This window comes from Rousettus aegyptiacus, unplaced genomic scaffold (assembly GCF_014176215.1).
Source record: "Rousettus aegyptiacus isolate mRouAeg1 unplaced genomic scaffold, mRouAeg1.p scaffold_m13_p_3, whole genome shotgun sequence".
In the NCBI taxonomy this organism is placed as follows: Eukaryota; Metazoa; Chordata; class Mammalia; order Chiroptera; family Pteropodidae; genus Rousettus; species Rousettus aegyptiacus.
The window spans coordinates 104,511,725-104,536,413 of NW_023416306.1; the positions used below are offsets into that span (position 1 = coordinate 104,511,725).

The window sequence follows — 24,689 nt, forward strand, 5'->3', positions numbered from 1 at the left end:
GTGCCGTCCTGAACTAGTGTTGAGTTACAGCCATGGGCGTCCTTTCAAGTAAAGGAAGAAAACTGAGGGTGAGCAGGAGTCACTGGAGCCCGGGCTGGGGCACTGGAATAATTTCCTTTTCAAGAAAATAATAGTGCCTTTGTGTTGAGGCCAGGAAACAAGACTAGGAAGCTTGGAGTTCTGCTTTTGAATATAAATATGTATTTAACAAGATTACTTCCTAAACACTGAGTTTGAGCATAGAGGAGTATCCAGGATTCTTGGCCAGGAAATAAGTTGTCTTAAAATTCATCCCAGGTCAAGGTAATCTAAAAGAAATCAGCTGCTCTCTGGGTGGTCTTATTTCTGTTCTTCAGAATGGCCCATCCCAGTCAGTAGGGCTCATTTTTTTCAGTTATGGAAGCACAAGGATGGTTAGAGAGGTCAATCAGATCTGCTCTGCTTCTCTCTTCTTGATCCTTCAAAACTCTACGCATCCTCTGGCTACTATTCAGATGACACCGCTTTCATAAAGAAGCTGCCCTGCATCCACCCGAAACCCAGCCTTCACCCCGCTCTCCCACTCCAGTCACTGTGTGTCCTTTCCCTTCTTCAGATGCTAATTATACACTGGCCGGTGGTTAAAAAAAAATACATATTGTGGTATTTATCATGTCCTGCCATGTATTTTAGCACCTAGGGACTTGTCCTTTCTCTCCTAAGATGCAAACTTGCTGAGAAGTCAAGCTGTGCTCAGATCACCTTGTCCTTGTTCCCACCTCCCATCTCTTCTCTCTCTCCTCCGCCCTCGCCCCTCGTGCATCACTTTCCCTTCGGTTTGCACGCAGTAAGTGTTCATCGAATGAACGTTATTTGTGCCTTCAGATATTTCCAAAAGAGGGGAACAACCACACTGCTTTATGATCCAAGTTTTGGCAGTTGAAATGCTTCTTAATCGAAAGAGAAAATCTACATAAATGTCTCATATTCAGCTATGATTCCCTCTGGGGAAATTTAGGAAAATTATGAGCATACCATTTTGCCACTCCCAACAGAATAGCTTTCTCACACCACGAAGCTTCCTTCCTGCCAACACCTCCCTTCACCACCCCTCACCCCAACAGTTCATCAGACCTGCAGAGGGAAACAGCAGGCTGACAGTCTCTTTGATTAAGAATCTCAGATGAGTCTAAAACAATGACTGGGTAGAAGGAATTGAGGATATCCTTTATGTGTTGGACATTTTTAAGTGAGTAGATATTTTGCATTTTCTGTTTTTATTTGGAAATATCAACCTTACAATTTTTATCTGGATAATGGTTTTACTACATCTGTTTCTCATTTTATAAGTGAGACGTCTAGAGTATGGGCATCATAATGTACAGTGTACATTTATGTAACTCACAGAGACACAGAATGTTAAGACTAGAAACGGCTCCTAGCGTCTTTCTAGTCTAGCTTCTTCCTAGAAATGATGAAATTAAGCCTAAATAAAAGGCATGTGTCTAAAATGCCCATAGATAGGTAGAATGGACAAAAGAACCAGAGCTTTCTGACTCCCACCCAGTTCAATGTGCTCACTTGCTCGTGCTTTCTGTCTGTCTCCCTCTTCCTCCCTCTCTCTCTCTCTCTTTCTCCCCTTAGAATCCTTGCTGTGATTTACAAGTGGCAGTCCACTGCTAATGGAATAAGGCTCATTCCCCTCATAGAGCAGAAGGGATCACTTAGTGTCTAAGTCAAATCCTGACCCTGTAATGCTGGTTTGGTCCATGATGGAGCAGGTAAAGAACTACAGGGTGATTCACTACCAGAAACCTTGGCCTCTACTAGAGAGCCATTTTAATGAGCATTTCCGTCTGGCAGGCTATCAGGAAGGAGCATTACCTCCCTCTCAGGAGACAGCAGGTTGAACTATGGTTCTTTTAAAGAGAGGTTTCTAAGACTCTCAACGGGAAACATGCCATGTATTCTCACATAAATTTCCTTTTACTTTGTCTCAGCCAATAACTCCTCACATCAGAAAAATAGCCATTTAATTAGCTTTACTCTTTCAATTAAGATGACCTTCCACCCATGACAGTGCATGAAGAATACTAGCTTTCTGCTTCGTTTATATTGTGGTAAACAGGGCTTGTTTACATTAGGAGCTAAGTTGGCTTCTGGATGTGTTCCTCCAAAGCCTTTCAAGCGTGGTGGCCAAGATATCGTGGATGGGATGGAGCCTGTGGCATAGTGTGGTATGTGAGGGTAGAACTGGGGCAAGGGGCTTTAGATAATCACCTTTTGAACATGCCTGAAAACTCTCTATGAAGAACCAGAGTGGAGGCTAGTAGTATAGTGAATTGCGTTATAACATAAATCTGACATCAGGACACAAGCACTGGCCATGAAAATAGGGGTGACTATCTCTCTCATCAACTCCTGCTTTGATATACAGCCTGGAGCCTGCCCCTCTCAGTTCAGAACACAGCCAATAAATCTTCCTTGCACTCTCAAAAGGAAGAGAAAAAGAACAAGCATTTTACCAAGAATAAAGCAGATTCATTCTCATTCATATTCATTCCCTCTCCCTCTCTCAAAAATTGCCATTACTTAAAATTCGAAGTTTTCTTTTATGGTGCTTCAAAATTGCTAATTTTCTTTTGCGATCTTACAAATGCTTCCCTTATTTATAGGGTAGCAGACAACAGCGGAGGTCTTCAGCATCTGCTCATCGGCAGAATTCAGCACCCCAACTCTTCAGGGTGGGTGTAGCAATCTATGGCTTGTTAGGCACGTTGTCTTAGGAACAGAGTGTACACAGGTGTTCAGGCAGACACGGCTGGGTCAGTTATGTTTCCACACTGTCCCTAAGAGTTCTTCCCCCACACCCTCTCTATCAGTCAAGGGAGAATAAGAAGGACTTTCAGCTGCAGAATGAGCCTCTTTCCAAAGGAGCCCTCAAGAGAAGGGAAAACGTTAATGGTTGTGGTCTACTACAGAGGAGGGTAAACAAAAGTGGCATACAGAAGACAGTCACCTTCCCCATACTTCCTGCGATAGGGACACCACAATGGCTCACATTCAGACATGGAAATCACTATTCTCATTTGCCCATTTCACCAGAAACCTGAACCAGTCACATTGTGGCTGTTCCCACCTTTATTCTCTTCCCTCTAGAAATGTAGCTTTTATACCATTCATTCTGTACTTGAGACTCTAAGTGTAGACCACTCCTTCTCTCTGGGGAATTCTATTTCTTTTCTTTCTTCAAGTCTCCTTTTAGAACTTGCCTCCTCTGAAAATTGCCCTGGTTCATCTGGCCTATTGTACCCTCCATTGGCACTGAAATATGATTACCATTTCTTGCTTGATTTTTTCCCATCTAAATATGACCTGAAAAACCCTTGAGAAGTAGAAACTGTATCTTATTTTGCCTAGAGTGCCACCAAAAAAAAAAAAAACTAATTAATAAACAACAACAAGAACCTCCTGCAGTGTTATCAGGGAATACATTTTCATTTGAGGAAGGCTCGTGTGTTCTGAATTGAAAATATTTGCTAATTTCTCACAAATTTGGCTGAAGCTTCCCTTTTGTACCACCTAGGGTAGGGAATGTTACCTGAGCAAGTGAATAGAATGATACAATATATATATAAGAGGTTTAACCTATTGAACTTTTTTATAAGTGGAAGTTTAGGACTAATTATTTGCTTGTCAACAGCATATTTCCTTTGTGTTCCTAAATTAGATTCAGTATAGCAAAGTCCTAAAATGAGTGTTACAGAGAAATATCAGACATTTTGAAAAGGGAAAGGAGTGTGGGATAGCCTGCCAAGGAAAGTCTTATGGCAAAGGGAAAATCTGGAGTTGGCCTGTGAAGGATAAGCACAATTTAGATTTGCAGGGGGTGGCCCTAAAGCCATTCCAGGCTGAGAAGTCACAGGGAGCACAAGCATGCAGACAGAGTCGCCTAGGACATGTGCAAGGCCCTGGGAGGAGCCTGGCTCTTTTGTGGTGTCAAAGCTCTGGTGGAGTGAGTCCTGGAGATGTGGAGTGGAAAGTGAGTCTGGATAGCTGAGGAACAGCCAAGTATTCAGTACCCAGGGACCCTTGTGATCCATTGCATTGTATTAAAGAATCAAACATTTCTTTTTCTAAAAATATGTTCCGTAATTTAGACTTGAATTAGCAGGGTTTCTAAGTGTGTATTGCCCATCAGAACAGCATCTTCTGCGTGTGACAAGATGGTTGGCAACAATGGGAAGGACTTGCCCCCAGAGCTATTTACACATACTTCTTTCTAAATGTGAGGATCTAGAGATGATAGCCTGGCATTGAAAGGGCAGCCTTTGCAATAAATCTGGGATAGTCCCTGGCTTCTCCCTGTAGAACTCTCAACGACACTGATGTCCTTAGCAGAGGAAGCACATAGCAGAGAAGCATTAATTCTACTCTTATAACAACAGACCCCTAAGTGGCATTTAGGACATGTGTTAGTCATTTCCTCAAAGTCTACTTGGCATTGTCACAGTTTTGCTGGTGCGTATGGTCTTGCGATGGCTGTCCAGTTTATGCTGTACAGGGTCACAAGTACCTTCGAAGTCTGAAATGTGCCTGCTCAGCATCACATATGATCAGTAACTACAAGTATGAAATCACAGCAGCTGAGAAAAGATTCAATGAAAAGATACCTGAATAACCATGGCCTGTTACTTTACTTGCAATTTTTGACTTGCCAAAATAGGTTTGCATTGCCAGGCACAAATTCACTTGCATTTTATATCTTTTATATTTTACTTTTTATTTTACTCATGAATGAGTATCCTCTGAGGCCAACTTGGACTTCTTATTCATACTAGAGAGCGCCTAAGAGTCTGGATTAGTCGATAGACCAAAATTTGAGTTTGAAGAAATGAATTGTTGTGGCAATCTCGACATCATTTAATTTCTCTATTTGTTTAATAGTGACAGTTCCTGGAGAGTTTTCCATCTTCACAGAAGTGCCAGCACCTCTCAGTGCTAGGTTATGCTGAAGACCTAGGAAAGGTTAGTTAAGAAATAGCTCTGTTTGCTATGGAGATCTTGGCCTGTGGAGTCAGATGGAGACAAGTTGGCATAAATTTGTATCTGGTCTAAAAAGTCCTCTGTAAGGATGTTTGATGAGATAATCAAGAAGTTGATCCTTTTAGCTATTAATGGAACAAGGAAGAGGCAAATGGTGAAGACCCTCAGGTAGATGCAATGCCTTGTATCTCACTTGTCCCGGACAGGCTCTTACAAAGTTTCTGCCTCTAGTAAGTTAGATGAGTATATCCATGGTCCTAGGCAATGATATTTGAATGGACTAGAACTTAGGTTATGGGAAGACATCAGAGTCTCTGAGTTAGTGATCTTACACTTGGGAAATGTGATCGGTCTCACTCTAAGCCCTCCAGGCACTACCCAGTGCGGAGCCTTGGCTAGAAAGCAGCAGCATGATGCAATAGCCCATGTGCTGGGGATGAGATCTTTTATCATTTGCTTCTGTAGGTAGTAATTCAGCTGGTTGTTGTATTATGAGGGATCTGGTGACCTTTGGATCCCTCATATCAGCATCTGGCACATTCTTGATGTACAGTTTGACAGAACAAGACCTCAAGCACATACTGATCCTCTCCATGGCAGGTGTTCAAACCATGGCAAACTATCAATTGCACCTACACAGATAGACTTCATGCAGAGCCTTTCATTTTGTATCTTTATTTCCAATGCTGCCCTCACACTTTGAACAACCCCATCCACTGATATCCATAGTATTCATTTAATAGATACTCAGTACTGATGCTTACTGTTGGCACAGAACTCTGCTTCATATTTCATTATTTTTTGATTGCAAGTGGGGGCTGGAGAAGGATAGAAACAGAAACCTTGCCTGTACAGTATTAAATTAATGAGAATAGGAAATAGCCTCTTTCCCTCAAGGAGCTCAAACTTGGCTTATACCTGCCATATAGAAATAGTGGCCAAAAGGACACAATAGGATGCAAATATTAGTGTGGCTTATAGAGAAAAAATAGTTTAAAATGTCAGTAAAATTTTTTCTCTAACCTCTTTGAGAATGTGGCCAATGGGTCTATAAACACTTGTGGTAGATAATAAGATAACAGTAAGCATGCAGCATCATGGTTTTAAAAAATACTAGCATATCCAAATAGGAATCCAAATCAATTCAATGCTAAATGTGAAACTTGTTGCATTGCGTTGGTCATTTTTGAAACTGTTCTACTTAGATCTGGCTCCATGTCAAATAGGGAACATGGAGAATCCAGCTAAGGTTTGTGGAGGCCCACAGGAGGTGGTGATTGAAAAAGAAGACCTATCTGGGAAGACTGAAGGAACTAGGAAGATTTTAATGAGGAGAAAACTGGAGACCACTTAAATGATGACTTAAAAATGTGAAAAGCAAATGGCTTCAGTATAACCTAGAAAGAGAGTTTCTCATCATGAAACTTTTTAAGTATTAGGGTGAGTTGTAAATTATTATTATGGAGGTAAAAGAAGCTAAAAAAAGAATCTACATAAAGTAGCTAAGAAGGTAACATTCACAAAAGCAGATATAGATGAAGAATAAACTTCTTGAGATATTTTTCAACTCCATAATTCTGTATTATCTTGATTTTATAAACCATACATGTAAAATTAGTTAAGTGAGCTTTATTTATGTCAAATTTGTGTATCAAACTGAATAGAGCTTTAGCTTATATGTTAAAATAATGCAAAACATTGATTTTAAGGAACTAATAGAAGTCCTAATTTTTAGTATTTTGTTGCTTCAAGGAATTCATATACTTGGCCCCTGGTTATAAGTGTTAAGTTTAGTTTTAAAGCTAGTATAGATTACCTTGCAATGCAAAATTGGTGATTTCTGCCCCAAATTTCAGTCAATGTAGACTGAAGTTTTGGTATCAAATTAATTTCATGCAAAGCATTTGAGAGTTCAAAATAGGTCCACTTACTGGCATGCGTGGTTCTTCAATAAATGTATTCTCTGCCTCTCACAAACCATATCTGTCCATGATGCTTGCTCTTCTATCATTTTTTTTTAATATAACGGTTTTACTTTCATAATAGAAGATGCACAGTGACATCCAGTAAAACTGAGGAATTGCACTTCCTAGTGTACACTCCCAAGGATTGGGTAAGCACTCAGCTCTATCCCTGAGCCCCATGGGAACAAAGTTTAGTGACCACAATCAGCATTTACTGAGAGCAGCAGCTTCTCTCTTTGGCATAGAGTAATGGCCCAGTATGGTGGCTGCTTTCTGATTCAGATTGGCCCTAGCAGAATAGCCTCTGGTCTAGACGGTAATTCTAAGAAAGAGGACAGATCCCATGGGACAAGCAAGTGGAGGCCTGCAGATGTCATGACCGGCTGAGTTTTGAGAAGAGCTAATGTATCAATAGTTGGGTGTCATCTCCTTAAGACAGTTTGTCCTCCAATTATGGTCTGATTTATATGCAAGTCGTCACTGAGGAATTAGATAGAGAAAGCTGAGCATATCAGCTACTCATTTAGCACCAGAGTCGGTTGTTTTTTGCTCCTTTTGTTCTGACTCTTCATCAAGGCTGTGCTATTGAAAGATCCCCAGGGGTTTTTCTTAGGAAGGAATCGTTTAACACAAGTGGCATCATTTATTTCGGAAATGATTCCTGGGCTGTTACATAAATCCTAATGAAGTGCATAACAATGTATTCCACCTTGGAATTTGCAGCAGAAGTCACGGAGGTGCTGGCTTTCTGTGCGAGAGCAGCAGCTCTTTACCACATGTCAGATTTTGTAGTCAGATGTGCCTGGTTATTCTTTTTCTTTTTTCTTCCCCCACATTACCTTAAATGATCCAAGATAGAAAAACAGACATGGTCAAAAAGAAATTAGGGTGAGATATTGCTAACCACAGTCATCAATACATACATAAAATCCCTGATTATTTCTTATGGAAATGGAGATATTTTCTGTGAAGCATATTTGAGTTTGGACTCTGAGTAGGGCACCATACCAGGTTCTCTGAAGTTTGCAATGACATAATCTTTTATCCTCTGGATAGTTATAATCTGGTAGGTGAGCTAGTACATACAGATAAAATAAAAAACAAATCAGAATTGTCTTTATGCTGGCATGTACAAAGTGTGATGTTCAATAAACAAAGGCCTACAGTACTAAGCATTATGGTACAAAGATGACTGGGACTTGGTGACTGAACTTGAGGATTTCCTCAGGGGGGTGGGGGCAGTCAACAGCTACAGAGAGTGAGACAGACTATCCCCTTTTCTATCTCCACTACTGCCATCTGGTCTAAGCTACCATCACCTCCCCTGGACTGCTGCAATAGAAGTTCCTAAGCGGTTTACCTGTTTTCATGCACACTCCTTCCATGACCTGTTTGCCTTACAGCAGTTGGCCAGTACTTTTCAAAATGTAAATCAGATGCCATTACATTCCTGTTTCATGCTTACAAACCTTCGTTCCACCAGGGCCTTCATGGTCTCGCACTTGCTTGCATTCACGACTTCATTCATTTTTTTCCTTCCCTCAGTTTTGCTACTCTGATCTTTCTCTTCCTCGAACTTGTCAAGCTCTTTTCTGCCTTTGAGCTTTAGTGCTAACCTCTGTGCCCCAAAGCCTTGTTGTGCCCAAAAAATGCCTGGAAGCTTGTCTTGGGTATGTCTAGATTATAGGGAGTGGTGCAGTGAAACAAGGAAGATGAGGACGGAATTTTTAAAAAGCTGTTGGGCTTTGTAATTTGGAAGCATTTTAATTTTCATGGGGCAGTTTCTGGAGAGTGGTAAGAGGGCAGGGAAGTGATGGGTTAAGTGGTGAGTGGGTAGTAAAGCAGTCAAGGGACTAAACACACATAACTTTCCTCTCCCCATACCTGTCATGGTTGGGAATTGCAAATTGGTAGCAATTCTCAAACCTTGCCATAATTATCATTATTATTATTATTGGTTTACTTTTTATTAAGGTATAACTTACATATTGTAAGGTATACAAATCTTAGGTATACAATTCAATGGTATTTTTATATGAGTATAAACCCATGTAAACATCACCTATATCAACATATACAAACTTGCCAGCACCCCAGAAGGCTTCCTTCTACCTCCATCAAAGGTAATCTCTATTTTGACTACAATTGCCATAAATTATAGTTTTGTGAGTTTTCTGAGAGCTTTATTAAGTTGTAATTGACATGCAGGAAATTTCACGTATTCGAACAATACAATTTGGTAAGTTTTTACATGTAAACACACATGAAATCATTACCACAATCAAAATACTGAACCTATCTATTACCCCCCAAAAGTTTCCTTGTACCCCTTTGTCATCCTTTCCTAGCCCCCAGTTTTCCCACATCCTTGCAATATCTGCAGACAGCCACTAATTTGCTTCTATCCTATACATGCATTTGCATTTCCTAAAATTGTATAAAAATAGAAGTATATAGTATGTAATCTTTTTTTTGTCTGCCTCTCACTCAGCGTAATTATTTTGAGATAGACATTTGTGTTGTTTCCAGTTTGGGGCTATTATGAGTTAATCTGCTCTGGATAGCATGCTGACACTTGGTATGGTCAGTGTTTTAAATTTAAGCTATTCTATTGGATACGTAATGTTACCTTATAGTGGTTTCAGTTTGCATTTCCCTAATGACTAATGATGTTGAGCATCTTTTCATATGCTTTCATTCTATCCACATCTTCTTTAGTAAAGTGTTTCTTCAAATAGTTTGCTCATTTTTCTAAAAACTAGGTTGTTTTCTTTTTTTGAGTTTCGAGAATTTTTACAAATATACTCTGGATATAAGTTATCAAACAGTGATTTGCAAATATTTTCTCTTAGTTCGTAGCTTGTCTTTTTATTCTCATGAAGAGCAGAAGTTTTTCATTTTGATCCTACTTAATTTATTCTTTCATAAATTGTTCTTTTAGTGCAATATCTAAGAAGCCTTGCTCAACCCAAAGTCACAAAGATTTACTTCTGCGTTTTCTCCTAAAAGTTTTATAGTTTTAGGTTTTTACATTTAGGTCTCTGATCCATTTTGACTTAATTTTTGTATATGATACAAAGTATGAACTGAAGTTCCTTTTTTGCATGTGGATATCCAGTTGTTCCAGTATCATTTGTTTTAAAAAAAAAAAAAAAAAAGCTTTTCTTTCTTCACTGCATTGCATTTGCACCTTTGTTGGAAACCAATTTTTCACATATACACAGGTCTTTTTCTGTACTCTTCTGTACCATTGGTCTGTGTCTATCTTGATGCCAATACCATAATGTCTTGATTATTTTATCTTATAAGGTCCTTTAATCAAATAGTATAAGTCTTCTGACTTTGTTCTTTTTTCCCCGGAGTTATTTTTGCTCTTTTAGATCACTTGCATTTCCATATGAATTTTTATAATCGATTTGTCATACACTATTCAAAAACCTGCTGGATTTTTTTTTTTTTTGAGATAGCACTGAATCTGTAGATTATACTCAGGAAAATCGACATCTTAATAATATTGAGTCTTCTAACCCATGACCACAATATGTCTTTCTGTTTGAATCTGCAGATCAGTTTAGGGATTACTGCCATTCTTAACAATATTAAATCTTCCAATCCTTGATCACAAGATGTTTTTACATTTATTTTAGTCTTCAATTTCTTTGAACAGCATCTTATAGTTTTCAGTATACAAGTCTTATACTTCTTTGGTTAAATATATTCCTAAGTATTTTATTATTTTTGCTGATATTGTAAATGTAATTGTTTTCTTTGTTAGCTTCTTATTAGGCTTCTCCAGAGAAACGGAACCCATAGAATGTGTATATATATATAAAGAAAAAGGAATTAGAAATATGTATATTTATATATGGAATTCATTCATGAAATTATGGAGGCTATCGAGTCCAAATGAGAGGCTGGAGACCCAGGAAAGAACTGATGTTATAGTTCAAGTCTGAAGACCATCTGCTGGCATAATTTTTCCTTGCTCTGGGGAACTCAGCCTGTCGTTCTATTCTGCTGATTGGATGAGGCCCGCTCCTGTTATGGGGTGCAATCTTGCATTATTCAGAGGCCCCCAATATAAATGTTGATCTTAACCAAAAACACCATCACAGAAACATCCAAAATAATGTTTGATCAAAAAGCTGGGTACCATGGCTTTGCCAGGTTGACACATAAAATTAAGCATCACAGCTAAGACTCAGTTTTGTTATTTTAGTGATTATTGTAGAGTTTATTGTACACATTACTTTAGAGTTTATTGTACAGATTTTTAACTTAACATGCTTTATCTTTATACTATACATTATGTATAGTATAGGAACTTTCCAATAGCTTACTTTCCCTTCTCTCATCCTGACCTTTATGCTATTATTGTCATACATTTTACTTTTTCAAATGTTATAAGTTCCATACTACATTGTCATTTGAAAACAAGAATAGAGCATTGCTCAGTCTAGGGCTCATTATTCCTTATTAGTGGAGTAAGATCCTGCTGTGTATTCTACCCAATACCCCTGAATGTTGAGGTTTTCCAGTCTGGCTGATGGGTACAGGCACTATTCTCAGCCCTCTGTGAGCATGGAATACTGTTTCCTCTACTCATTTTGAATGATTCTTTCTCCAGACTCAGGTAATCTCACACATACGTGGTGAGAAGTACTCAGCTTGATACTCAGGGCCAAATCTCTGCGCATCTTTGGAGTTCTCTCTTCTTCATTATTCTGTCCAGAGATTTTAATTATCTTAGTTTCCCTGGGCTCTCAGCTCTGTCTCAAGCTTTCCAACCCAAGCAGTCTGCCATTTTCTGTCTCAGTTCCTTCTTCTTGCCCTGAAGCCTGGAAAACTCTCCCAAAGCAGTAAACCAGGGCAATCATAGGGCTCATCTCATTCATTTCCCATCTCACAGGGGTCACTGTCTTTCATTGTTTCATATATTCTGTCCATTTCTGGCTGCTTCAGGCAGAAGGGTGGCCCTACCACTCATTTCTGTTGTGTAGACACAGGATTCAAATTGCTAGGTCATAGAGTATATGCATGTTTAGCTTTAGTAGGTATTGCCTAAAATTTACCAAAATAAATTCAGATAATTTTCATCGTAGATAACTTTTGCTAATGTAATTGACATTTATTTTATCTAGAACGTGTTGCTAGATTTTATTCCCCAATTGAACACAACAGTGAAGGTGACAAGTTCTTAGTGACATTATATTTGCTTTTTTTAGAACTTCAGTGATGTACACCCTCATTTAAAATGTATTACTAAATCATTGAGTAAATGGTGGTGGTGAAGAGCGGGGAAGCAGAGAGAGCAGGTATATCTGTCTTTGCTTGACTGACAGTCATAATTATATTTGACAGCATATGTTTGCTAAGTAATAACAGCTTTGATTTTTCCAAAAACCTAGTGATATTATGTTTAGTACCTGGTCCATCAAAAAATTATCCGTTGCTCTGCCTCCTTCAAGTTTTAGTCTTACTCTTTGTCACACTGATGGAGATCCACATCCACATAACATCTCTCCATGGGTCATTTAGACAAAACATTCCCATGAAAAGATCAGGCTCAGCTGTAGGGCACACGATGTCAGGAAGCCCCTCAACAGGCCCTTCCCTCACACGATGGTGAGCGAACCCCTCTCTCCACAGCTGCCAAAGGACAGGGGAATGGTTCGGCCTTTTCTCACTGTAAGGATTACCTGAGCTCGAAGAATGCTTCTTAGCAGCTCTCCTTGGTAAAATATGTGTTGACTTTCTACCAAGTATGACACTTCCCTGAGTAGAGTTGCTGCTTGGCACATACTTTTTAGTATATGATGGGTAATGTTAAAGGAAAGCATAACATTAAAAGAATTTCTTTTTCAAGTTTTTATTCCTAGTCTTTGAGCTTCTGGTGGAGTAATTTAATTCATTTTTGAGTCAGGTAGCTGCCTCTTTGATCCCTTTGTCTTTAGATGCTCTGTTTGTAAATCTCTCCTAATAATAGATCAAAAATGATGTTTACATCTATTCCCAGAATTAAGGAAGTGAGAACAGAGTAAGACTTTAAAACTGTAGTTAACCCCTTCTGTTATCTCCATTGTATATTACAGTATTTTGGTACTGGATGTCATCTCTTTGAGAAGCCAGCACAGTTTTCACAGCCCTAGGCCTTTACTTCCTTGCCTTAGGCCAGTTTGTTTGTTTCACAGTTATACTCCATAAATCAGACATATTATACCCTTTCCACATAAAGTATGAAGTCACAATAGCTAATATTAAGCAGGTTTTATAATTCATTGTATGTTTACCCTTTACCCAAAATACATGTAAATTGATTTTTGGCTCAAGTCTCTGGGGAAATGTCTATGGAAGTTAAAATATCAAACACAGTGGGGAAGCCTTGGCTTGCTGAATCTCAAACCTAAAGTCACGTTTTCAGCGAGGCTGAAACAAACAGAACTGCTTAAGAGAGATGCTGCTAGAATAAGCATTGTAGAAAAAGAGGTTTCTAAAGAGATTTTAACCCCCAAATTTCTCTCCTCGTAGTCTCCTGGTATTACTATAATTTCTTGATTTTTACCATTTTCTCTATTCTCCTTAGTTCTCAGGATATCACTCTTTTCTAGTAAAAAAAAAAAATTGTTCAAATCCCTTAAAACTGTGACTTGATCTTGAAACATAACATATGAATCTGAAATAAGTTTTTGGTTTATTCATTATTTCTGGTGGAAACAAGAACTGTTCTTCCTTTTTTGAAGGGCCATGCATTAATTCACTTATTCATTTATGCATGCATATCTAAATTGGCACCCCGTGTATCAGTTTATACTGTAGAGGACATGGTGTTGCTAGTCTGGAGAGGGCAGTACTGGTCTTGCAGTGGGGAACTCAAGCCTTTGGGGATTAAGCTCTCTGATTTCAGGCTAAAGATTTAACAGCCCAAGACCCGAACCTGTCATTCACTTGAAAAGCAGAATACCCTTTTGAAATAAAAATCTACATATTTTTACAGTTTTAAAAAGGTAAAATAATAAACAGGGCAAAGAAGATTAAAATTGGAGGGACAAGGTTTTAGAAGTACCAACTAGATATCATATTGCCATATGACATAAAAGTTGTGCATTTTAAAATAATGCTATCTCCTTGTTAGTAATTTGGAAATATTAAAACCAGGTAGTACTTCCTACAAAGTTGTTATAGGGAGGCTCTATTAATGTACAGTTGTTAGCTGTACATACTCTCCATATGACGCTGTACCTTTATATTAAAAGTATTAAAAGCATCCTTTCTAAGGAATGCTGGTTGCAAGATGGCTCCTATTCTTCTCCTTCTACTAAAGGACTTATCCAGATTTCTATATGAGAAAGCAGTTTCCCATACCGATGGTCCCTTCTTCAATATCTCTTTGGAGAAACATATTAGACTTTCAGATTCCTCCTCCTACTCACCTTCTTCCTCTGATCTGAGGATGAAAATGTGATATACGCAGAGGATGGGAAGCCAAGGACATCCAGTCATAATGGCAAGAAAAAAAGTGGCCAAGAATATAATAATAATTTAAGTTGCCTATGGGACAAAATTAAGGGTAACAACATCCATGTTGTAGGGGTACATGAAGAGAGAGAACAAGAAGTTGAATGTATATTTGAAGAAGTAATGATGGAAAACTTCCCTAACCTGGTGAAGGGAATAGACATACAGCCCCATGAAGCTCGCAAGAGTCCCCAACAAAATGAACCCAAAGAGGCCCACACCAAGACACATTATAATTAAAATGCAAAAGGTTAAGAATGAAGAGAGAATCTTAAAAGCAGCAAGAGAAAAGCAATTAGTTACCTACAAGGGAGCTCCCATAAGACTGGCAGCCAATATCTCAAAAGAAACTTTGCAGGACAGAAGGGCTTGGCACAAAATATTCAAAGTGTTGAGAACCAAGGATCTACAACCAAGAATACTTTGTCCAGCAAAGTTATCATTTAGAGTCAAAGAACAGATAAAGAGCTTCCCAGACAAAAATAAGCTAAAGGAATTCATCAACACCAAGGCAGTATTATAAGAATTGTTGGAGGGACTTCTTTAAGAAGAAAAAACATGTTTCAAAAACATGAATAAAGAATGGTAATAAACTATATATTTATCAACAAGTACCTCAAATGGAAAAGAATTAAGTGCTCCAACAAAGAGATAGGGAAGCTGAATGGATGAGAAAACAAGACCCCTATATGTGTTGCCTACAAGAGACTCACTTCAGATTAAAAGACAGACACAGACTAAAATGAAAGGGATGTAAAAAGACATTGCCTTGATGGACCTAGAGGGTATTGCACTGAATGTAGTAAGTCAGATAAAGACAAATATCACATGATTTCACGTACATGTGGACTCTGAAGAACAAAATAAACAACAACAACAACAAAAATGGAAACAAGCTCATAGATACGGAGAATATTTTGAGGGCTACTAGATGGAAAGGACAGTGAAAAAGGGCAAAGGGATTAAGAAGTACAAATGGATAGATCAAAATAGTCATAGAGATATAAAGTGTAGCATAAGGAAAATAGTCGACAATATTGTAATATGTAAGAGGGGTACCTGATGTAGTGGGGCGACCATTTTATGAGTTATATAGATCTCTAATCACTATGCTGTACGACTGAAACTAATATATTATTGTGCCAACAATAATTGAAAAAACTCTTTGAATTATACAATGTAAATATGAGCATCTACTTATCTATTATACTGCAATAAAGCTGAGGAAAAAAAAAAACTTCTTCCTAAAAACATGCCAATTTAAGAATACCCTTTCAGGTTCATTTGAAGCATGTCAGGAACCTGACCAGTACCTAAGATGGGAAGGAGAGGGATAAGGCCCCAGTGACAAACTTAGCCATTTCATGAACTGGTCTCATTGGAACCTGTGGAGTCTAAATATTTGCTATGTACTGAATGATAACACTTTTTGAGAAATACTCTGATAAGCAAATAATCAGCCCTGGGTAGAGTGCACCATGCTCTATCTCCCACTAATTATAACAGTGATGATATTTCCATATTCTGAATGTGTTTGAGGTAACAATCTAGGTATTTTTGCTTCTAAGCTTTGTAAACATTCAGCCATCTCACCAGGTAAAATTGCTGATGCAGCCTCAGACCTGATATTTATTTCTCCATTCATACTATGAAATCCATCTAGGATTATCATACATTAGAGTTTTGGAGGAACATTAAAGAAACCAGTTACAAATAATCATTTCTCACATTTTTGGCCTGTTAGCCCATTTCTTCACCTCATCAGCACCTAGAAGACATGCTCTGTCTTGCTTTGATTTCCTGAACCACATTTCCGAAGATTTTTTTTTTTTTTTTTTGATCCTTCATGTCAGTCACCTCTGACACAGCCAAAGAGCAGCTCTGCTAAAATCCTATGTGGATACTTTTTCCTTATTCCAAATTGTTTGTCTCTCATCAACAGTCTTGTTGAAATCAACATGTCTGGCCATTAGACTCCAGCAGAAGAGAGAGCTAAGGCATACCACAAAATGCTGACCTTCACTTAATTATGATCATGCTAGAACTAAGCATAATGAAACTATAAGGTATCTTAGGTATGTAGGTGTAGTAAATTGTGCATTTTAGCTGCCTAGCCTGACATCAAACTATTGTCGATACAATTTGTTCTTCAATATTCTTTTTTGATAGAGAAATGACCACAAAGTTTTAAGATGATTCAATATGAGTTTAAGGTGTATAGAAAATGTTTGTGCAAACATTAGTAAATAGGCAAGAATACCTATGAAAAAAGTGATGAGTAATCATTTTGTGTATATACTGATTATTTCCTTTAAAATAATATTTTAAGACTGAGACTAGATATTTCGTATCTTAGGCAAAACTGATTTTGTTTGGAATGATTCGGACATGATGCTGAGAATAATGAGATTATAGGAGAAAGAGTGTGTGACGTTTTTAAGTTATCTCTCAGCCATTGGACCTAGAACTGGACAGTTAGTGTCTTAATCACTGATAGTGTGTATTCCTTTACTATTCCGCATAACAGGCAAGTAATTTGTGTTTCTGTCTTTCCCATTCTTCACCAGTCTCTATCCCCTCCTCCACCATTTCCTGACTCACTGCAAGACCAAATTTAATCTAAAATGGTACTTTGCTATTGTCCAGCATATTGGTTTTTAATTAAATAGACTTTTCTGATTGGGCAAAAGCAGAGCTGGTGGTCTCTACTCCTTGACTGTCTTATTTTATTTTTGTACAATATTTCCAGCGGGGACCATTTTTTAAAAGATCTTGCTAGGTCATTACCTCATAAGATAGAGATGTTATACCACTTGAGTAATGATATTCCAAACATAATAGTTCCTATCACTGCTTTTTAACTATAGCTGAGATAGAGATCAAGTCTACATGAAGGCTGAAGAGGAGGCGTGCAGCCATGGAAACCACTTTTTTTTTTTTTTTATCAGAGCTAGTAGCAGAAGGACCTGGATTTGGTTGGCCCAGATGCTTCTGCCTTCCTCTGATACCACCATAGAGAGCAGTGGGTTTCAGGGATGGCAGTGAGTGAAAAAACAGCGTTAGGTTTAGATAACCCCAAAACTTGACTTATTGAGTAAGTGCCAATGCTTAGGAAGCAGTGATCTTAGAGAAGCCATTTCTGGTTAAGCTTCATGATTATATCTTGGAGGGTATCTGTTGTGATAGTTTTTAAGCATCTGTCTATACTTGCTAATCATCATTTTACCAAAGAGGAAATATCAGATGCCAAGCCCTCCACTGACAATTCTCATTTGGAATTAACAGCATTTTTGTTCTCATTGTATTTTTAATTTTTTTCTAATTTTATTTTTTTGCATTATTTTCTATTTAATGTAGGCAGAGCTCTGTCTGTTTATGACTTTAACATATTTTTTAATGAACTGATTTAAGTACAAAGGCAAGTTTATTTAAAGGGAAATACTAAGAAAATAGCAGTCTAGGATATTGTCAAAATCACAACAGTGGTATCAGTATTAGAACAAAATGATTCAATTAATCCATATTTAATGAGCGTCCCACACCCAATAAAAAGTGGCATTTGACAATGCAGCAAAAAGCTATAATGGGAAGAGCAGTAGACTTTGAGTGCAGTTTTCAAGTTGCAGTTTTCCCATTCATTAACAGTATTGCTTTGGCAAGTCAGTGCTTTCTGTGCCAGAAGATATATAAAAGAACTTTTTTTAAAGTTTTAAATGCTCTGGAAAATGTAATTTGTTATTATGTCCATTTATAGGCTTCTGCATCACAAACTGGTAGGGGTAGCTTAGAAGACCTGTGCAGGGATTTACCTACGTCTTGCATGTTTGGACTAAATGAACATGATAGCCATCTGGTTTTTGTTCTTCACGAATATGTCATAGAAGCAAATGAATATTTTATCCAGGCTTGAAATGAATCTGTTTTGAAATTAACAGTTCAGTGAAACAAATAACATACTTAGATAAAATGATCACAGAAGTTTTTTTTTTTTTCCTGTGGAGTTGACATATAAGCTGAAATCTGAATAGTGAAAAAGAGACGACTACTAAAAGCGGCAGGGGTGGGTGGGGGCAGAATAGTTCTATGAAGGGAATGGCATTTGCAAAAAAGTAGAAAGAGGTTGTTATTTCCCAGGAGCAAAGATGGCTGGAACTTGGTAGACTAAAACAAGAGGAGAGCAAGATGAGAATGGAGAGGTACTCAAGGACCAGGTCATCCAGGACTTTGTGAGTCACCGTGAGCAGTTTGCGCTTTATTCTAAATGCTTTGGAATGCCATCGAGGAGTTTTTGAAAGATGGTTCAGTCTTCCAAATTTCAGTTTGAATGGCCAAGCCAGTTTGGGGGAAATCATAGGATTCTAGGTGAAGGCTAATGATGTGTTTACCTGGAATGTGGCAGCTTCAAAAAGCCTCCCTGATTTTCCCCAACTCTACTTTGGTCCTTGAAGCTCCCACCCTCCCCAATACCGCAGATGACTCTTATGTCATTTATCCTATTATGCTTTAATACAGTTTCACACCATTCTTATCCCCCTACCACCCAAGGTCTTGATTCAGAACCATATCTTATTCAATCTTAGAATTGCCCACACTTTTTGTGAGAGGGACTTTGGTGCTAACTGTGGATGTCCCGTAGTGCTCTGGTAGCTGCTGTGCAACCCCTAAATGAGGGGATGGATGGCAAGCCCCAGCATCCTGGCCATCTTTGCGCAGCTCCCCCGGCCAGGCCCCAGATTCTACCAGGCGAGTCTACACCTCCGGGAGGGTCTTTAAGACGTCCACTGGTGTGTTATCCTTGAGTAAAGCATGAGCTCTAAAAGCCCAGCCCGGGCATGCCCCTTCACAGAGATTCACCATTAACCTGGTGACTGAAGGCCTAAGGTTACCCCTCTTGGAGAAGTACTGCTAAGATGGCTATGATGCCTAGGTAACGATTTCTACCGCTTAAAGTTATGACAAAAAGAGCCATGGTCTTTCTGTCTGACTACTGTGGATTTTGCTGTCAAAAGATGCCCTCTTATCTGGTGTTGGGCAAATCCTAGGGACTTAATATCCTTTCTGCATTTTCTGCATTTCTGCTCACCTATGTGAGAAGCTGTCAGCTTATTGGAGCAACTGCCTAGATATCACTTAGCTTTCATTTCTACACTTTGTCCTAGGTATTTGGTAGTATCAGGATTCCAATAAAATACTTTGAAGCAAAAAAAAAAAGATTCTTACTTCTGTGTCTTCCACCTAATAAATGTTACTCATATATTTGTTAAATGAGTAAATAGCACAAATTCAGTAGTCTCAGCAGTCAATGTGCCTCAGAAACAACTGAGGAGAATAAAAATATGGATACCAGGGCCACACCCCCAGAGATTCTGTTTCATAGTTTGGTGTATTTGTTGTAAAACTTCCAGGTGATTCTAAGGTGTAGTCAGAGTGGAAAACCAAGGGACCAGGTTGATTCTGAGTGGCCTGGAGTATCTTGCCAGTCCCTCCCCTTTAAATGCCTATATATTTGCCTTTTCCTTGTGAATGTTGAAGACATGACAGAAATGCCCTGGTTATCTAGCCTTTAAAGTTATTCAAAATAATGAATTTGAAATCTATTATAGGAGGTCATTGGACAGACAGCACTATAATATCACTGGTCCAGGTCTTTTAGGTTGCATTTCTCAAATATACTATCAATTAGCTTTCCTTTGGATGAAGAAGATAAATTACTGTTTTTCACTAGACATGTGGAATTCAACTCACTTATTTTTTATCAGCTATGAACCCAAAAAAACTTAAAACAAGGAAAGAGTTAAAACATGACTTCTTCAGAAAGTCTGGCAGTAGTGTGTTTGTGTACGTGTTTTGACTTCAGGAGGAGAAAATCTTTATTTAACTCCATGTAATGTGTATATAATAATATAATTTGGGGGCACCTGTTTCAAAATAGAAACTGGGACGGTGGAGATAATAACAATAAACAAAAATTAAACCAAACCGGGCTCAGTGCCCAGGAAGACTACCCAGATTCCAAGAACTGGGCAAGGAATAAACCAACAGGGGGAAAAGGCAAGGATGGAGGGAGTTGTAACTGCCGTCATTAAAAATGACCGCTTTGCAATGCTATCGCTGTTGAGCAATTCCGTGGGGCATTTGGCATGTGGGTGGGGTTCCTGCCTTTCTCATCTCAGTGACGAGATTCCAATGGAACGTGCCTTCCTAAAATGTCAATGCTAAACATGCCAATAATTACAGCGATCATTCATTACATTCGAGATTGTGTAATGCTGTAAACTGCTTGAAAATAAATAGTCCAGGAGTGAAAATAGGAGTTCATAACAACTTTAACTAAAGTTACAAGGAAAATGTTCATGTTTCCTAGGATGCCTAAATGTCGTGTGATTTACATAAACAAAGGAGGAAATCCTCTTTGTGTGTTTAGGGATGGGTGTCTAATACAGGAACCCGTGTTTTCCTGTTATTGAAAAGCATCCTTTAATCTTTTAAGCACATTTTAGGACCTGCATATATTCCAGGTGTGTTATTTCCTTTAACATTAAAATACAAGAGCAGAACATGACCATCAGAGAAAAATATTAGAGCTCCTTTTTGTGTCATAGGAGATGCAAAAAAATAAATGAATTAAGTTAAATGGATGGGCAGAGCCCTGGGCAGACTGGTAATACTGCCTGAATTTAGTTAGGGGAATGGTTATTGCTAATGGGACTTAACAGACTTATACTTGGAGTTGTAGGCCAGAGAGGCCATTTGTGAATAGAAGACTATAAAATTTCCTCTGATCGTGGATGTTAAGGAGATAATGACTTTTTAACCATGAAAGTAAATGTAATTGGTGTGAAATGTTCTGGAGCTTTGAGCCAAATAATGGGTAATAAACCTAAGCATGATTTGAAATTTAAAAAGATATGTATTTGCTAAATTCTGGTTAAAAGCAGAGAGATAAGATTATACTGATGTTGTAAAAATAGTCTTCAGTTCTAGCACTACAGAGATTTTCACCAGACCTAAAAGCAAGATGCCCACATCTCATTCTCCTTTTTGTTCCTACTTTCATGACGCAGACACATTAATGCAGTAAACTCTGCAATGCGTGAAGGAGAGTCTTCCTACCACCAGCCACGACTGGGGTAGGTGCTTTCTGTCTGTTTATCCCTCAAGGATTCCTTCGCCATCTGTTGAGCATCTGCATAGTTATTTGAAAATGTGGACTCTGTGAGATTATTTGAAACAAAGAAAGAATGTGCCATTGATGCACGGTCCTCTTAGGATTGCATTCATTATGACAAGTAGTGCTTTCCACTTTTCCTAGTTCCTTTAATAATATCATTTGTATTAAACCTTACAGTTCTTCCTTATAATTACCTCTCCACCCTCGAGGCTCTGAGTTAGGAAGTAAGCAGTCACAGAAATCTTCCCAGTTGACTCTCTCCTAGTGGCTGCTGCCTGACCTCTGTCTGACATGTGGCACTGTCTATCCTCAGCATGACTGAAGCTGGGGTGGGGAGAACCATCCTGGTCCCACAGGTATGGTGACCTCAGAGGTTTGGGGGCCAGGGGGAACCCAGGTTGCCAGATATTGTCATAATCAGATAGAAACACAATACAAACTAGACTATATTTTAAAGCCCAATAATTCTGTTTGTTTGCTTGTTTGTTTTTGGAATGAAGTATTTATTACTCCTTATTACTGAAACCTAGAATATTTACACTGGACTATAAAATTAGAAATATGCATGGCAGTTCCCTAAGGGAGCCAGTAACCTCCACTTGCTTTAAAATTCAGCCTTTCCCAATGACCCCCACCTGGTGCCTGTCAACCCTGCAGTTGGTCATTGTATACTTGTAGCCTCTATTAAAGGTGCTTCGTGTTATTCGATTGTGTTCAGTTTGAACAAATGAAAACAAATGAAGCAGCCCTTACAATTATAATTGTATTGTAACTGCTTGAATGTGGAGATTATAACTGCCATTTCTTTTGAGTTCACCCCTCACCAAAGGCACACATTTTCACTCTTTCAATAGATAGATGTCTATGTTTCTCTGTATATATATATAAATATATTTTTCCTCCTTGCTCTCGCTCTCATTGACATATGCATGTAGGTGTGAGATGGAAATACCACTGACTGGGGGAAGAAACCAACCTGCACACCCACTTATCTGAGTGGTCTTTTTCTTGGCAGTGACAAACAAGAAACCCACACAGGCGTCCATTACAAAGGTCAAACAGTTTGAAGGCTCCACGTCATTCGTGCGGAGATCACAGTGGATGCTTGAGCAGCTTCGCCAGGTTAATGGCATCGATCCTAATCGGGTGAGTGACTTGTCCAGTGTTGAGCACAGGCGTTCCCTTCACACATGACTGTTTCATTGCCCTTGGCGGCGGTGGTGGTTGTCTGAGTCATTTTAACAAAGTTATTTCTCTACTTCAGTTATGTAACTCATAAAAAAAATCAGATTTTCTGATTTTTGTGCCCTTCTTATGGGGGATTATAAATCTTTTCATCATGTTTGATGCAGGAACCTTAAGAGGATACATATAGAAGAAACGCTACCTCCAATAATATCTTTGTTAGCAAATTGCAAAGAGCAGAGTTTTGAAAGGTGTTTTAGCATTTATGAGTCTTTTGTTTGGCATAGGTAAAAGCAGCAGTTTTTATACATTGAAATCAGTAGTTATTTCACTGTCTTTTCCAGGATTCTGCAGAGTTTGACTTGTTGTTTGAAAATGCTTTTGACCAGTGGGTAGCCAGCACAGCCTCAGAAAAATGCACCTTCTTCCAGATCCTCCACCACACTTGTCAGAGGTACCTCACGGACAGGAAGCCGGAGTTTATTAACTGCCAATCCAAAATCATGGGAGGTGAGTGGGCATTTGTATAACTTCAGTCATCCTGTTTCCTTAGACCCACTTTTACAGAAAAAGTTAGGTGTTCTACAAAAGAACAACCAAAAAAAAAAATTCTAAATACTCAGAGCTAGACAGTATAAGAACCATTCAAGGGAGTTCATTGTATGCTAAATCTAGACACAGTGGCATGTTTTCACTCTTATCCAAAAACTCATTTTTTTTTGAAGACTAGTCACTTAGCTGAGATTATTTGTGCTATGAGAACAAACCAGTTCCTTTATTAGAAAACCTTTCAGTTTGATTTCTTTACTGCCGTTTTTATAATTTCATTGCAGAATGCTGTTTTCTGGGTTGTTTTTTTCTGTTATTTCTCAAGATATTCTACAAACGTTAATATAAAAATTCTTAGAGATGTAACCCCCTTTTTTCAAACAGCAATTAGTCCCACAATTATTCCTTGAATGGCATACAGAGCTGAGTTAGGATGAGTGCTAAAAGCCATCCTAGGCTGGAGTGAGTACCAGCATTGGCAAGATAATGACAAACATTTAAGAAGGTGCTTAACGCATTTTTTTTAGGTAGACAGCATTCCTTTTCAGGGAATTGAAAAATGTGCTAAAAATATAAAAGCCTCGGCAATCATTCTGTGAGTTGAAGAAGAATATTTATATCATTGGTCTTTTCACTGACCTGATCTGGTTTTGAAAGAAAATTTTTAAAATGTATCAACTTTCTCTTAATCAAGTGTCAAATCAGGGTCACATTAGAAATACTACATATTCTCTTTGAGCTGTATATATCTTTCATTTGGACTTGGGACCGAATGCCATTATTCTGTTCTAGCAACTGATGTACTCACTGTCATTTTGTCACTAGTCTTTTAGATGTTGTTTGGCGAAGACACTGTCCCACACTTATTATACACTGCCATGTTAGTGTTCCTCTTAAAGAGCAAGTTGCTTGTATCATAAGAACCTCAAAAGGTCTTTCTTAGGCATTGATGTAGAGTCACCTTATAGATTCTCTATTTAGTCCTATCAAAATATCTACGAGGTGATGAATGGTGCAGTTTTTCTTCCAGGTGGCCACATCCTATGGTACAAAAGTGAGAAACATTAGACAGAGATGTGAAAAGGAAAGAAAATATCAAACACTAACCCCTTACTATTTAGAAAATATAATGAGATACGGCTTTTGATCATGTCTCTGCCATCAATGCTCTTCATATAAATCCTGCTTTCAAAGTCCACTTTAAGTTTAACAGACTTGACAAAAGGTCGAAGCACATGAGGCTCGAGACCACAGAAGGCTGCATGAAAATGGAAAGTGAA

General features: G+C 38.4%; 1 protein-coding gene across 1 annotated transcript in view; it reads left to right on the forward strand.

The window, feature by feature from the left end:
- The window catches only part of STXBP6 (syntaxin binding protein 6), a 232,044-nt gene that overhangs the window by 159,159 nt on the left and 48,196 nt on the right, over positions 1–24,689 (forward strand). Inside the window, 2 exon segments of the mRNA XM_016150297.2 lie at positions 22,691–22,821; positions 23,205–23,370. Coding sequence (XP_016005783.2) covers positions 22,691–22,821; positions 23,205–23,370 — 297 coding nt within the window.